We start from the raw sequence: 14,471 nt of genomic DNA on the forward strand, positions 1-14,471 counted from the left end.
TAGAAAGTTTTCAGTCTACTTTGCCCAGATCCAGTAGAGGAATCACTATTTAAGGCAGCTAAAGCCTTATGAAATGTATATCTTAAATAATAATCCTTGAAAGTTGATATTACTCCTTGCTCCATGGACTGCAGAATGGATGTTGTGTTAGCAGGCATGAAAACAACATTAATCTCCTTGTACATCTCCATCTGGGCTCTTGGGTGACCAGGTGCATTGTTAATGAGCAGTAATATTTTGAAAGGAAAATTTTTTCCTGAGCAGATCTCAATGGTGGGCTTAAAATATTCAGTAAACCATGCTGCAGACAGATATACTGTCATCAGCATACAACTTTGTTATTCTGTTTATAGAGCACAGGCACAGTAGATTTAGCACAATTCTTAAGGGCCATAGGATTTTCACAATGGCAGAGGAGCACTGGCTTCATCTTAATGTCAACAACTTTGTTGGCTCCTAACGAGAGAGTCAGCATGTGTTTTGAAGCTTTGAAGTTAGTTATTGACTTCTCCTCTCCATCTATGAAAGTCCTAGATGGTATCTTCTTCTAGTAGAAGGCTGTTTCTCTATATTGAAAATCTATTGTTTAGGGTAGCCACCTTCATCAGTTATCTTAGCTGGATTTTCTAGGTAACTTGCTGCACTTTGACATCAGCACTTGCTGCTACTTCACCTTGCACTTTTATGTTCTGGAGATGGCTTCTGTCCTTAAACCTCATGAACCAACCTCTGCTAGCTTCCAGCTTTTCTTCTGCAGCTTCCTCATCTCTCTCAGCCTTCAGAGAATTGTTGAGAGTTAAGGCCTTGTTCTGGATTAGGCTTTGGCTTAAGAGTATATTGTGGCTGGTTTGATCTTTCCAGACCATTCAAACTTTCTTCCTATTGTTTTTGTTTATTAATTGTGTGTTCCACTGGAGTAGCACTTTTGATTTTCTCCAAGAACTTTTCCATTGCATTCACAACTCGGCTAACTGGTGAAAGAGGCCTGGTTTTCAGCCTGTCTGAGCCTTCAACATGCCTTTCTCACTAAGCTTAACCATTTCTAGCTTTTGATTTAAAGTGAGAGACTTGTGACTCATTTTTTCACTTGAGCACTTAGAGACCATTGTAGGGGTTATTAATTGGCCTAGTTTTAATATTGTTGTGCCTCAAGGCAAAGGTAGGACCAAGGAGAGGGAGAGAGATGGGGGAAGTGCCAGTGAGTGGAGTAGTCAGAACACACATTTGTTGATTAAGTTCGCCACCTTCTATGGGCACAGTTTGTGATGCCCCAAAACAATTACAATAGTAATATCACAGATCACTGATCATGGATAATCATAACAAATACAATAATAATAAAATTTGAAATATTGTGAGAACTACAAAAATGTGACATAGAGACGAAGTGAGCACATGCTGTTGGAAAAATGGCACTGATAGACTTGGTTGATACAGGATTGCCACAAACCTTCAATTTGTAAAAATTTTTAAAAAAGCACAATATCTGCAAAGCATGATTAAACGAGGCATGCATGTACCTTATTTTTTCTTGTTTTTAATTTTTTTCATTGCTCTTATAAATTTAAAGATAAATATTCCATAGTCTTTATCAAGTTACTAGATTTTCTTAATTTTTTGGCATTTCCACATCTGTTGCCTGAAAGTTCTACTGACTGTTACTCATGGTAATTTTTTCTTTATAGTTTAATAGTTTGGAATAGTCAGGATGTTGCAAAGCCTGAGTTGAATTTGTGTCCTTCTAGACAGTTTTGCCAGGAGTGTTAGGGTCATGAATGCCCGGTACCATTTTTTATGAGGGGTCTTTTTAGATTATGTTTGTGATGTAAATTTGAACTGTAAATTCCAGTGAGGGAAAGCCTATGGTTATGAAATTGAGGCTTTTTGTTGATTTCCTCAAAGCTGTTAAATCTAGCTCTCCTAGATTATAAAGACTGGACATTTCCCTAATTAGTCAGCATATCAGTGCCTTCTTACTGGTCTGGTTTTAAGTTCCCTTTCAGTTTTTGCTCTGGGGTATTAAAACAGTGTGTAGAAGAAAATCAGACTGGTGAATTGACTGATATCTATTGCTGTGTAATGGGTAGTAAACAAGTACAAAAACCAGATAAGCACATTAATGCCTTTGGATAACAGAGCCAAATAATGGACTTTTTTCATTGGCATTTATATATATGATTAGAGTTTTAATATGATGGCTTGCGGCTATTAGTCCTCATATAATAAATAAGTATCTGTGTCACAAAGTGATGGGTGAAGCAAGTAGTTATTTTGGAATTAATTCAATAAGTCTTTTTATAAAAAGGAATACTTCATTCTTTTTTGTTTCCAAGCTTGTTTCATGCTTTGTGAATGAATCTGTTTACAGCTCTCAAAGTTAGAATAATTACCCCTATATATTTTTACTGTAACTTGTTTTGTATGAAAGCCTACATAGTAAAAATGAGGGTAGCTGTGATTTTATTATAGTCATCTTTGCCCTACTTGGTGCATGTCAAAATCCTTGGTGCATGTCAAAATCTGTTCACCTTTCTTCTTCCTTATTCCTCTAGAGGAAACTGCTCTAAAAATAGCTCCAGTGATAGATATTCCCCACGTGGTCAGATTGCTGAATCATTTCGTTCTTTTCTTTTCTTTTTTCTTTCTTTTTTTTTTTTTTTGAGATGGAGTCTTGCTCTGTTGCCCAGGCTAGAGTACAGAGGCGCAATCTCGGCTAACTGCAACCTCCGCCTCCCGTGTTCAAACAATTCTCCTGTCTCAGCCTCCCAAGTAGCTGGGACGATAGGCACACGCCACCGTGCCTGGCTAATTTTTGTATTTTTAGTAGAGATGGGGTTTCACCATATTGGTCAGGCTGGTCTCGAAATCCTGACATCAGGTGATCCACCCACCTCAGCCTCCCAAAGTGCTGGGATTACAGGCACGAGCCACCACACCTGGCCATTTAGTTCTTTTATGCAGTTTAGGGATGTGGACAACAGTGCCTGAGCAGAGTAGGACAAGCATTTTTCTCAGAAAACAAATCAGTATTTTTTTGAAAAATAAAGAATTATAATCCTCTCAAATAATCTTGTGGTAAATAATTTTTTCTATTTTTTAAAAGATTATATTTTCCAAATACATAAAATAGTTTTGAATTTTACTTCAAAAAATGTTTTGAATATTATTTTCAGTATTATATTTTATTAAAAGTAATCAATTTAAGATAATGAGGAAATTAATAACAGATGAGCTATAAATATTCCCCTACATGTAAACATTTTATTTCATTTTTTTCCTCTCATCTTAGGTATGTTAACATTCTGGCTGCTTTGCTATAGTTTCTCTGACGCTGAAATAGTTACCTCCAGAAAAGATATGTTAGGGGTATTTAATGCTTGACAGTAAAATAAATACTTTTTCTTAAATAGATGAGAATTTAGCTTTCTTACATTATCCCTAACCCCCATTTCCACTTTCCCTGTCATTCCGAAATAATTTTTTGGTAAGCAGATTGTCGAGTGCTGGCTCCTGCAGAGTACCGCCAGAATGACTAGTTGATAAAGCAAAGGAGAAATTACTACTGGCAAGTAAAAGCACACTGCCTTGACATAGCCTTGGCTGTATCTTCAAAGGCAAAGACAGGAGATTTACTTTGAAATTTCTTGGGGTTCTGGTTTAGGGTGGGTCTTTCAATGCAGGGGCTTAATGAAAATGGATACATTTATGATAGAATAGATTAGGATGGTTGACAAAGCAAGGTGAGGTTTTCAAAGTGAGTCTTGGATCATGATGTTAAACTTTTGTTTTCCCTGAGATTGATAGCTGTCTCAATTTAGGGCTTGTTTAACTATCATTAATTAATGTCCAAACTCTCCAACAGAACCCTAAAATTCCTCTCTGTATAGGCAAAGACTTCAGGTGATCTATGTTTCATTTTTACCTCTTGGAGATACTCTTCTAGAGCCTCCTGTCCCCTGTCTAATGTAGTCTGCTTGCATTTAGCCCTGCTATACAGATTTCATCCTTGGATTTCTCTTTGCCTCTCCTAGATGATGAATTGTACTCCCTGAATCTTATATATATCCCATCTTTTGTTTACTCTCTTATATTAGAGGAGCCATCCCCTAGTAGTTTTTAACAGGTCTTTCCTCTGTAAATAATGCATGCATAGATAATTGATATGGTAAATATGGTGTTTTATTTTTGTCTATTATAATGCTAGAATTTCGTTACAAAAGTATATCACAGAATTGCTAAAAAATTGGAGAAATGTTAACATTTTCTTACAGAAATGAAATTTGGAACAACAAAAAATGATTGTGTATAATTATTTGCTTTTTAAAGTTCTGGAAAGGGTATCTATGTAGCTGATTATGAAGATATATAGAATTGAATTCTGCATTTTAGTGTTTCAACTTGTGAATATTTTTATATTTTTGATAACTCTACTAGGCAATGACATTTAATGATTTTAAAAATTTGATAAAGACTTGTAAAATTTTGTCTCATAAACAAAGATTAAATAATTATAATATTATAATTTTGTCAAATAAAAAACTTTTTCTCACAAATTATATCCTGATGGAATTTGAGTTTTCTATTTTAATTGAAAAAAGTTATGTCTTAGAAGGTGTTTATAATCTCTGAAGATGGCATGCTGGAGCTCAAAGGGACAAATGTGTTTTTTAAATGAGATGCCTTGATTCAAAGGATTTAAAATGTGTTTTTAAAGGCTGCTATCTCTCAGTTTCTCCAGGTTGAGTGCCAGTAACAATGATTGTGCCCAGAAATATCTCAGGTAGATTCCAGGAAGAATTTGGGAGAAGAGATTTCCCCAGGAATACAGAGAGAGTTTTCAGTCTGGCTATGACTTCATGTTTCTAGAGACCAGATAGGCAGTAGGCTGCCATTTCCTTTGGAAACTAGGGCCCTGGAGTGAAATGAGCCCTACCACTAGTCTATCACTCCTCCTCCATTTGTGGGAATATCAGAGAGAAGTAGCTGAAAGATTATTTTAAAAGTTTGCCAACATATGAAGTATATCACCTACTGAGGGAAATTTGGCTGCCCTCCTGTTTCCACAGACTTACTCCTTGGCCATGAAAAGCTCTAAAAATCATTATCTCACATCTGTGGAATAGGCTTCGTGGGAGTGGGCCTGAGAATGGTAATGTCAAATGAGTGGTATACATAGCCAGTGTATTGATCATGGGCTATTGTATTGATTTTACACTGTTTAGGGTCTAAAGGGTTGAGAGAAGTTTGGAGAATAGTACATAGGGTAGGTAGAAAAACAAGGCAGCTTCATTTTTCCTTTGCTCCCTGAAAAACCATTAAAAAGTGGTTCTGTCCTAATTCTATCACTTTTGTATTTTCTTTGAATAACAAACTTGAAAAAAATAAATACAGCATTTTGGGAAAAGCTAGGTTTGTCAATAATTTTAATGCACTTGCCTAAACTCTTACTCAGGTCTTAGAAATGGTAGTTTTCAAATGGAGGGAAGAAAAGGAGGGAGGAAGAAAGACGATGATTTATGGAAACAGTAAAACAAGTTTTGATTTAGGATTAAATATTGGTCACAATAACATATAAAATATACTTATTTTTGTATTATTCAAATTAATATAACTGAGAATTACTGCAAATTATACTGCCCTTAAAAATGAAAAACATTTTATATGAGACATGGCAGTATGTAACACTTTGAGGATCAGAGCACTGGAAGTCAGGATAACTGGAATCTTTCCCTGTCTCTGCCTCTAGGGACTGACTGTATGTACTCCTGGGCCACTTTCCCACCACACCCTTATTCTCCCCCTGTAGTAACCTCGACTGGTCACTTTTCTAGGTGAATAATAAGGTTGTAGACTTGGTAATTACTAAGCATCTGTAAGATTCTGTTACTCCATTATATATAAATCTTCTCAGAAGGTTTATGTCTTTTCATGAAATGAATTAGGTAGCTTTTACTTTATTTTTTGTTTTTTGTTTTTTAAATAATTTGGTCCTAAACAATTCAATATTTGTTAAGGTTAACTGTATTTAAACAGCAGTGGTATGTTTTTGGGGTGGTGTACATAAATATAACAGGGTAGATTTCCTATTGTAAGAATCTCTGATATGAGCTTAGATGAGAAATTGCCCTTACAGTACCTACAATTACAAACTGTAATTGCCCTTACAGTTACCATGATTTGCTTTTAGTTTTATGGGGGAATCATTAGTGTATTGGTTCATTTGTAACTGATGGTTTATTTCCAAGGTTTTGAGACTAGTGAGTTAAATAGCTTTAAAATTCTCACTATTGTTTAGAAGGCTAATTGTATAAATTTAAATGTTAAAGCTTTTGAATGGCTTCTTTTTAACAGTGATTTTTAACAAATGTTTGATCATACTGTATTTGTGCTACAGTTGAAGTGCTGAAGTAGCATTTTGGCATCTTTCCCAAAAGCATGCTTAAAGAGGCTAGCGGCAGCATCTCTCCCTGTCTCCTCAGTGCTTTTTACCTTGCGAGTGGTGCAGCTTGTTCTGCGGATGTACTGAAACCCTCCCATTTAATCTGCAGTGGAGGAGAATGGAGCTCACTGTCCAGTAGAAATCAATGATGTAGCAATGTTGCAGTAAATAGAAATGATTATATATTTCAATAGCTTAGCAAGAAGACATTTATAATATTTTTTTCTTTCATCTGATTAAGTTTTGCTTTCTGTTTTCTTCCAGAGAGATGTGGATAATTTGCCCTGTCTCCAACATCTCTTTCTCAGCTTCAACAATATATCTAGGTAAGTGGAAACTCCCAAGTTGTTATTCATTATAACTTGATTGTGTGGGTTCTAGTGCTTTAGATTAAGATTGTAAATACCTTGGAGAATTTTACTAGCATGGAAGATTTTAAATTAGAAAATGATAAGACAAAGTTCTTTGTGGAAAAGCAAAGCTCTTGTGTGTATTCTTGCCTGTAATGCTAACATGATGAAATTAATATAGCATGTGCTTTTGATTTAATTATGCTTTAGAGTTCCTCTTTTGTAAAACATGAATAAATGGAAATTTCAGCGTATATTTTGCTGTCCTTTGTTTGACATTCACGGCACTGGTCAGTTGAATTAGAATTTCTTTCATAAATTGTCAGCTACAATTTGTATAGCTACTAAGCAATTTTAATACAGCAGGCTATATTTGTCACTGAGCCACTTGCTAATTAGGCCAAACTGCCTTCTAACTTAGTATCTCTACTTAGAATTAATGCTGCTAAGAGACAGTGGATTAGAATATAGAAATGTATAAATTTAGTTTTCTAACTATTTGAAGCATATTATCCTTTATATTGTGATGATGTCTCATTTAGAATTGGAGCTGAGACATACAGTAAGACTTTTCAATGCAAAAGGGCCCCTGCTTTTTCCCTAATTCTTTCCTTCTCCTCTTTCCCAGGAGCCACTTAGTTTGAACTGGGCTTTTTCATGCCCTCAGTTCTTTAGTTTCACTTCAAAGCTGTTCTTTGAATCTGCTTTTATAAGAGGGTAAAATATATATATATAAATATTTAGAGCATATCTTTTTCTGAACTCCAGGTCTATGCTTCTGTATTAAAAACCAGTTTAATTTTTGTGTGTTGTCTGTTGGCATGTTTTTTGCATGTCTGCCATCAGACTTGTTTTAACCCAATCATCCTCTACTATGTCTCTAAAAGACAGAAATTATCTAAAGACAGTGAGCTTTGCAAATAGACATTATTTTGAAGAAAATACTCTTACTCTTTCTCTTTTTTCCCTTCTGTGGGAAAAAATATTAAAGTTTTTTTGATAGACTTTTCATATTCCTCTTAGTATATTTTGAATGCAACATTCCAGGTGCCATTATTCTATCTTGTTGGGGAGGTAGAATTTCTTTTCAATGGCAATGGAAGGTTCACTCATTTTTTTAAGGGAATTTCTTCCTAAAAATCATTAACAACTCTTTAGAGAAGATAGTCTCTCATTTTTACAATATGTGAAATATTCTCTGTTTAAGATACAAACTTTTAGATTCCCCCAACCTGTGGTGGAACTCATTACTTCTTTTGCTTCTTGTTTATGGGGAGTAATTTAAAGAGAAATATAAATTTGGTTATATAGGGGTTATGATGTTCCCAGGTCCCCAGGATATCTGAATTTCTAAACTCCTAAATTCCTAGCTCTGTAGGAAGTTGGTTTTGGTTGCCTATATCTGGGAAGTTTTCTTCCCAACCTGGAAAGGAGTTCCGCTCACCCAGCAAAACAAAGTTAAGATTAATGAGATTAATATTTATAACTTTCTTTAAAAAGTTTAATATTTATAACTTTCTTGATAACTAGTTGTATCAAGAAAATAAAGATAGAAGTCAGCTGACAATTTTGAGGCTTTTATTCTCTCTGTGATTGCTTTCTCTGTGTTTTTATATAGCTTTCACAGTATACCTTCCTCTAGTGTTTCCAGCAGATCTGCTTTTGAGGCACAGTAATTTTCCTGCTCTGTTTTTGTTGATGCTTGTGGTCCAGGAGGTGGTATAGCGAATATATTGAGTCTGAGGAGGGAAAAATCAGAGAGAACAACTTTGAAAACATTTCTGTGAACTTTACTCAAGATACAGATATCTCAGATAGCTGGGCTGTCAGATAACCTGTAGTGATAGCTACAGTATATATTCAGGGCACAATTCTTCTATATCCTGGCATAATAGAGTTGCCGGGTTTTACAGTGCCAGCTTTCTGGGACCTATCTTCCATGGACTCTAATTCAATAGTTTTAGGTAGGGCTCAGGAATTTGTACCTTTATTTAAAAAATGCAATTGACTTAAAAATACCAGTGGTCTGTGTTATTCAAACTTCAGGTCAAAACCCATATAGGGATCCTAAGATCAATTTAGTGATTTAAAACCAGGCAAATTAAAATGGAATGGAAAATATCAGAGTTTGTCACACATTTTAAGAGCATATACTGTTTCATAAAAATTTTCCAGTTTTAATTATATATGGATATGTCTATGTATGCATATGTATGTATGTTATTTTACTATAGACAACATGGAAACTGGGTTACAATGTAAATATGTTTCTTACTATGGGTTAGATGAAAAAATTTGAAAAATTCTGTGAGATCTTGCTACATGCATTAATAGCTTCTTATATTTCCACTATTATTGCAGTGTTAGAGTTTATTGTACTTTCATTTTATGTTGTCCCTTCTGTTAGACTGTAAACTTGACAAAGGCAGAGGAATATGTCTGTACTGCTTACTACAGCCTCTTCCATCTAGCATGTATGTGTTCTTAGTACAGGTATTACTAGTTGTATTGAAAAGATTTATAAGGAGAACTTAATTCCTCAAACAGAAATATTTTTCTATGTGATCTAAGAACTCTTTTTGGTGTGTCCTTTTTTGTTATTACTAGGTCATTTAGTCTGTGTTTAATGTGTGGACCTGTGAGGTTTAAAGCCATAAGCAAATCAAAGTTCTCTTGGCAGTTGTTTTGGGCTTCCAGGTTAATTTACTGATTTGTCAGTAAGGATCTTGCCCATAATTTCTAGAGAAACTAAACCTTTTATTTATGCAGTGGGGTATATCAGGGTTAGGGTGGTGGGTGTGGTGTGTCCCAGGGTACAGACAATAAGGAGGTGCATTGTCTGTAAGGCATTTAAAAACAATAAAACTGACAAAAATAATGTTGCTTTTTATTGTCACTTTGCATTGGAATTTCTAACCGACATCACTGATAAAATACTCTTCTCTGCCAGGGTGACCTCTCATACCTCTTTTACTTTAGTAAGACAATGTTATTTGGACTCAGCTTTTTCTTTACGATATCACTGAAAATTTTAAACTAGGTTTCTTTCTTTTTTTTTTTTTTTGAGGAAGGAATGCTATTTTAAGTTCTCTAATGACCTTTGTTAGTACATATAGTATGGTTAAAGGTCACTGAAGCACACGCTTTGGGGTGTGACTTTTCCTTCATCACTCTTCTCCAAGACAAGATAATCCTCCAGGCTATTTTCAAAATTTTACTGAAAATGGTTTATAATTTTACCTTTATCAGGAAATCATTCTCCTTGCATTTTTCTCAAGTTATATTTTAACTTGATAAGTCACCCTATATCAATTATATTTCTAGAAAAGAATCTATTTCTATTTAGGAAACCTTAAACTGCCCTGCAGTTGTCTAATTTAGTACTAGTTGGTATTTTAAGGAGGAAATTATTTCACTGACCTTTAGAATATATGGATTTTTTTTTTTTTTTTTGAGACGGAGTCTCGCTCTGTCGCCCAGGCTGGAGTGCAGTAGCGCAATCTCAGCTCACTGCAAGCTTCGCCTCCTGGGTTCATGACATTCTCCTGCCTCAGCCTCCTGAGTAGCTGGGACCACAGGCGCCCGCCACCACACCCGGCTAATTTTTTTTTTTGTTGTATTTTTAGTAGAGACGGCGTTTCACTGTGTTAGCCAGGATGGTCTCGATCTCCTGACCTCGTGATCCTCCCGCCTCGGCCTCCCAAAGTGCTGGGATTACAGGCGTGAGCCACTGCGCCGGCCTATATGGATATTTTTTATGAGCTCAGGTTGTTAGATAGTATTCCTGTAGTTGAGATACAAGGTTTTATTCTTGTACCTTCCAGGATTGCAAGTGTCACTTATGTTATTTTGGCTTAAAGGAAATTCATTTCCCTTGGTTCTAGTATGCAGCATACTGTTAGAATGCCTTTACTTTTCCTTTGTTAGCAGATAACCAATGATATGCAAATCTTCTTACTGAGTTAAACAGAGGAAATCAACTATTGACAGATCTTTTCTGACCATCTGCTAAGTTTTACATTTGAGAAATGACTACATGCTTGTCAAGGAAATTTCATTATCGGTACCCATTTATCTACTGAACTCCTCTTGAGGGGTTTACCAAATGGTTGACACGTGATTCGCCTTCAGACAAACATTTAATTGCATTTTTCTAAATGTGATGGGCATAATGTAAGGAGGACCCACAAAAACAAGATTTAAAAATAGGGGCATTTGTTTTCATCCATGCTGCTTTATTCCTTCTTTGTGAGTAAACCCCTCTGAGTATGGTAAGGTGGCATATAGTGCCTTAGTAGGTCTGACTGTAAAGCCTAGCTCCAGCTTTTGAATTCTTTTAGTCAGAAAATAGGTGAAAATAGATATTCACAACTAATGATAGATATGTTCTACCACTTCAGAAAAATAGACTTTGAGGTAAGATCAATTTGTTTGATCATCCTCAGGGCTGATGTAATTATTGGGTCTAAATTTATTTTATTTGAAACACAGCACTTATACTAAAATAATTTTTCTATGGTTTTTCATTGTATATCTTATTTCAATACTACTTTATTAAAGTGCTGTTTTTCCTTTTAGAGATCAAAAGCAAAAATTATTCTAAAATGCTATAGAATGATAGTTTCTGAGGGCGATTTTCCGCAAGCCTTGCAATTTACTGAAGAGTCAGAGTTCATGGGGCAGGGGTAGTAGACAGTAAAAAAAAAAAAAAAGAAGAAAAGAAAAAAAGAATAGGGGGCCAATGTACAACGTAATGGGGAAACTGGGGACCCTCTATTACATTTGTTGTATTCCTTTTGCATTACCTTTGAAGCAGCAAAAAGCAAAAAAATCTAATGGATAGCAGTCACTTTTTAAATTATTATTACATAGCTTCTTTTATTATCCTCCTTATATCAGCATCTATAACCATTCAAAGCATTAATTCTGTAAGTACAGAAAGACATACAGATACTCTCATGGATTTTATTTATAACATTATAAAGTGGAGAGTGCTACCATGTATGCTCTCCAACTTCATTTTATAAAATTTTGTTGAAATTAATCTTTGCAAAATTGTAATCGTTTTCTATTAAAAGATTGCCTTTCTTTAATGGAAATTATGAGTCAGTTGGAGGGTTTTTTACCTGTACTTTCTCAACCAACTTATAAATATATATATGATTGCAAACTCACAGGAAATTTTCCAGATAATCTTCTATAATTGTAAGACTCCATTTTTATTACTGTAAAGGTTATTTGTGTGTGCGTGTGTGTGTGTGTGTGTGTGTGTAAGCGAGAGAGAGAGTTTTTCTAAAAAGAAGGCTTCTTGAACTAAAGTTAAAGTAACGCCTGGGAGCAGGCTGCTTGCATACCTTGTGTCAGTCTGAGTTCACACATACATATTTGAGAGGCTGATAGCTATTCATAGCAGTGAGTTAGCAGTTTTGAAAACACTGATGTACCAAAGGTCCCTTTGGATTTTATTCACGTGAAGGTTCTAAAAGTTGCAGGAAAAATTTTGGTGCATAAAGGCCTTAAAATTAATTACTCATGATTACATACTGGGTGGTGTTCAGAAACAAACAAGTATGATAAATTGAGACCAACATACGTTTTATGATTTCCTTTGTATTTTGTTTTACAAAGGCATGGAAATTCAAAGAATATTCAGAAACAAAGTATAAGTATGTTAAATTCAAAATCCACTTAGAAACAAACTTAAGATATATAACTAGTTTCCCCTAGTGCATTTCTTGTACTTATATTATAGAAATACTTCCAAAAGGGATTTGAGGTAGTATCAATGAAGAGAGTCAAACTCTGTAAAATATTTGAAGAGATTTATTCTAAGCCAAATGTGAGTGACCATGGACCGTGACACAGCCCTCAGGACGTCCCAAGAACATGTGCACAAGGTGGTCGGGGTGCAGCTTGGTTTTATACACTTTAGGGAGGCACGAGACATCAATCAAATACATTTAAGAAATACATTGGTTTGGTCCAGAAAGGCGGGACAACTCGAAGTGGGGGGAGAAAAACAGAGATCTTGCTTCAGCTGTTTCCTAACTCATTTGATGAAAAGGTAAGATAGCCCTCTGTCAGAAGCAAAAATAACTACATGATTGTATAGATTCTAAAAATCTATATAAATAGCTGTTTTAAAGTTCTTTTCTACTAATTCCAACATTTGTGTCATCTCTGGTACTGTTATAGTGACTTTTTTTCTCGTTAATATATGTTTCAATTTTTATTGCTTCTTCCTCATCTGGCAATTGTTTTTATTGTATTCTGGGCATTGTGGATCTTCTGTTGAGAGATTTAAGGATTATTGAGTTTTGTTTTGATAACTACTAGAGAATCAGGTTGATCCTGTTGAGGTTTATTTTTAGTTTAGTTTTTTTTTTTTTTTTTTAAGGAAGATCTAAAGTGATACTTATTATAGAACTAGAGTAGTATATTTTTATATCTGTTACCAGCGGCAAATCTGTATGGGTCTGCAGCAACCTCAATTCTTGCCTCCTCAGAAGAAAGAATTTGACTGAGGGGCATAAGGCAAAAGGAGAGACCAACACAAGTTTTAGAGCAGGAGTGAAAGTTTATTAAAAAGCTTTAGGGCAGGAATGAAAGGGAGTAAATTACACTTGGAAGAGGGCCAAGTGGGCAACATGAGATATCAAGTGCCCAGTTAGGCCTTTGATTTAGAGTTTTATACATTGGCATACTTCCCAGGTCTTGCATCCCTTCTCCCCTGATTCTTCCCTTGCAGTGGGCTGTCCACATGCGCAATGGCCTGCCGGCATTTGGGAGAGGCTGCATGCACAGTGTGTTTACTGGAGTTGCACACATGCTCACTTGAGGCATTCTTCCCTTACCAGTCAACTGTTCCTAGAAGGTCATATGCCAGTTAAACTCTGACATTTTGCCTCTTAATGCACATGCTTGAGCCCACTTGCCCAACTCCATTGCGAAGCCACTAATTATCAGTAGATCTTATTGGGAAACTACTGAGTATCAGTTTCAGGTTTTTTTCTATCTATTGGGAGACTGCCTTTCCCTGGTGCCTGCTGCAACCAATTCTTATTTTAGAGAAACAGTGTAACAACTGCCTGACCATCACCTGAGGGTCGCCTGACATTCCTGGTTGCTGGGGAGCCCTCTCTAGCCCCACTGGAGCCTGGCTAGCTACTTACTGTAACACATCCATATTTTTTTTGTTACGACAGTAAACATAAGATATGTGTATCCGAGGCAGACTGATTATTTACCTGCAGAATATCTTGTGTTAGTTTCCCATGCTCCATTTTTTTCCCATGGTGCTGTGATAAATGCAGATGTCACCTGCATGTATGAGGAGGGGCCTCTAGTACATGAGAGAAACCCCAAATTATTAATCTTGAAGCTTATATAGAAGCTGCTTACATAACTGCACCTTCTCCCCTCCAGGACAGAAAGAGAGAACACGGAGAGAAACTGAGACCTTATCTTCCTAACGTAAACAAATCCTCTAGGAAGAGAAAAGTCAAAGGTGTTTTGGCCAATAATCTTTTGGAATGTAAACAAATGGCTCCACATTTTGATACCCTTTGAAATGTAGACACATAGTTCTTAGAGATAAGTTTCCATATTACTCTTTTTTTTTTCTTTGAGACCCAGTCTCACTGCTCTGTCGCCCAGGCTGTAGTGCACTGGCGCGATCTCCG

General features: G+C 35.7%; 1 protein-coding gene across 7 annotated transcripts in view; it reads left to right on the forward strand.

Moving 5' to 3' along the window:
* Positions 1-14,471, forward strand: part of LRRC49 (leucine rich repeat containing 49) — a 153,918-nt gene that overhangs the window by 38,281 nt on the left and 101,166 nt on the right. For all 7 annotated transcript variants that reach the window (XM_063716698.1, XM_054532831.2, XM_009249983.4 and 4 more), the window contains one exon: positions 6,704-6,765. In XM_063716698.1, coding sequence (XP_063572768.1) covers positions 6,704-6,765 — 62 coding nt within the window. The remainder of the gene's footprint in view (positions 1-6,703; positions 6,766-14,471) is intronic.

This window comes from Pongo abelii, chromosome 16, assembly GCF_028885655.2.
Source record: "Pongo abelii isolate AG06213 chromosome 16, NHGRI_mPonAbe1-v2.0_pri, whole genome shotgun sequence".
Classification (NCBI taxonomy): Eukaryota; Metazoa; Chordata; class Mammalia; order Primates; family Hominidae; genus Pongo; species Pongo abelii.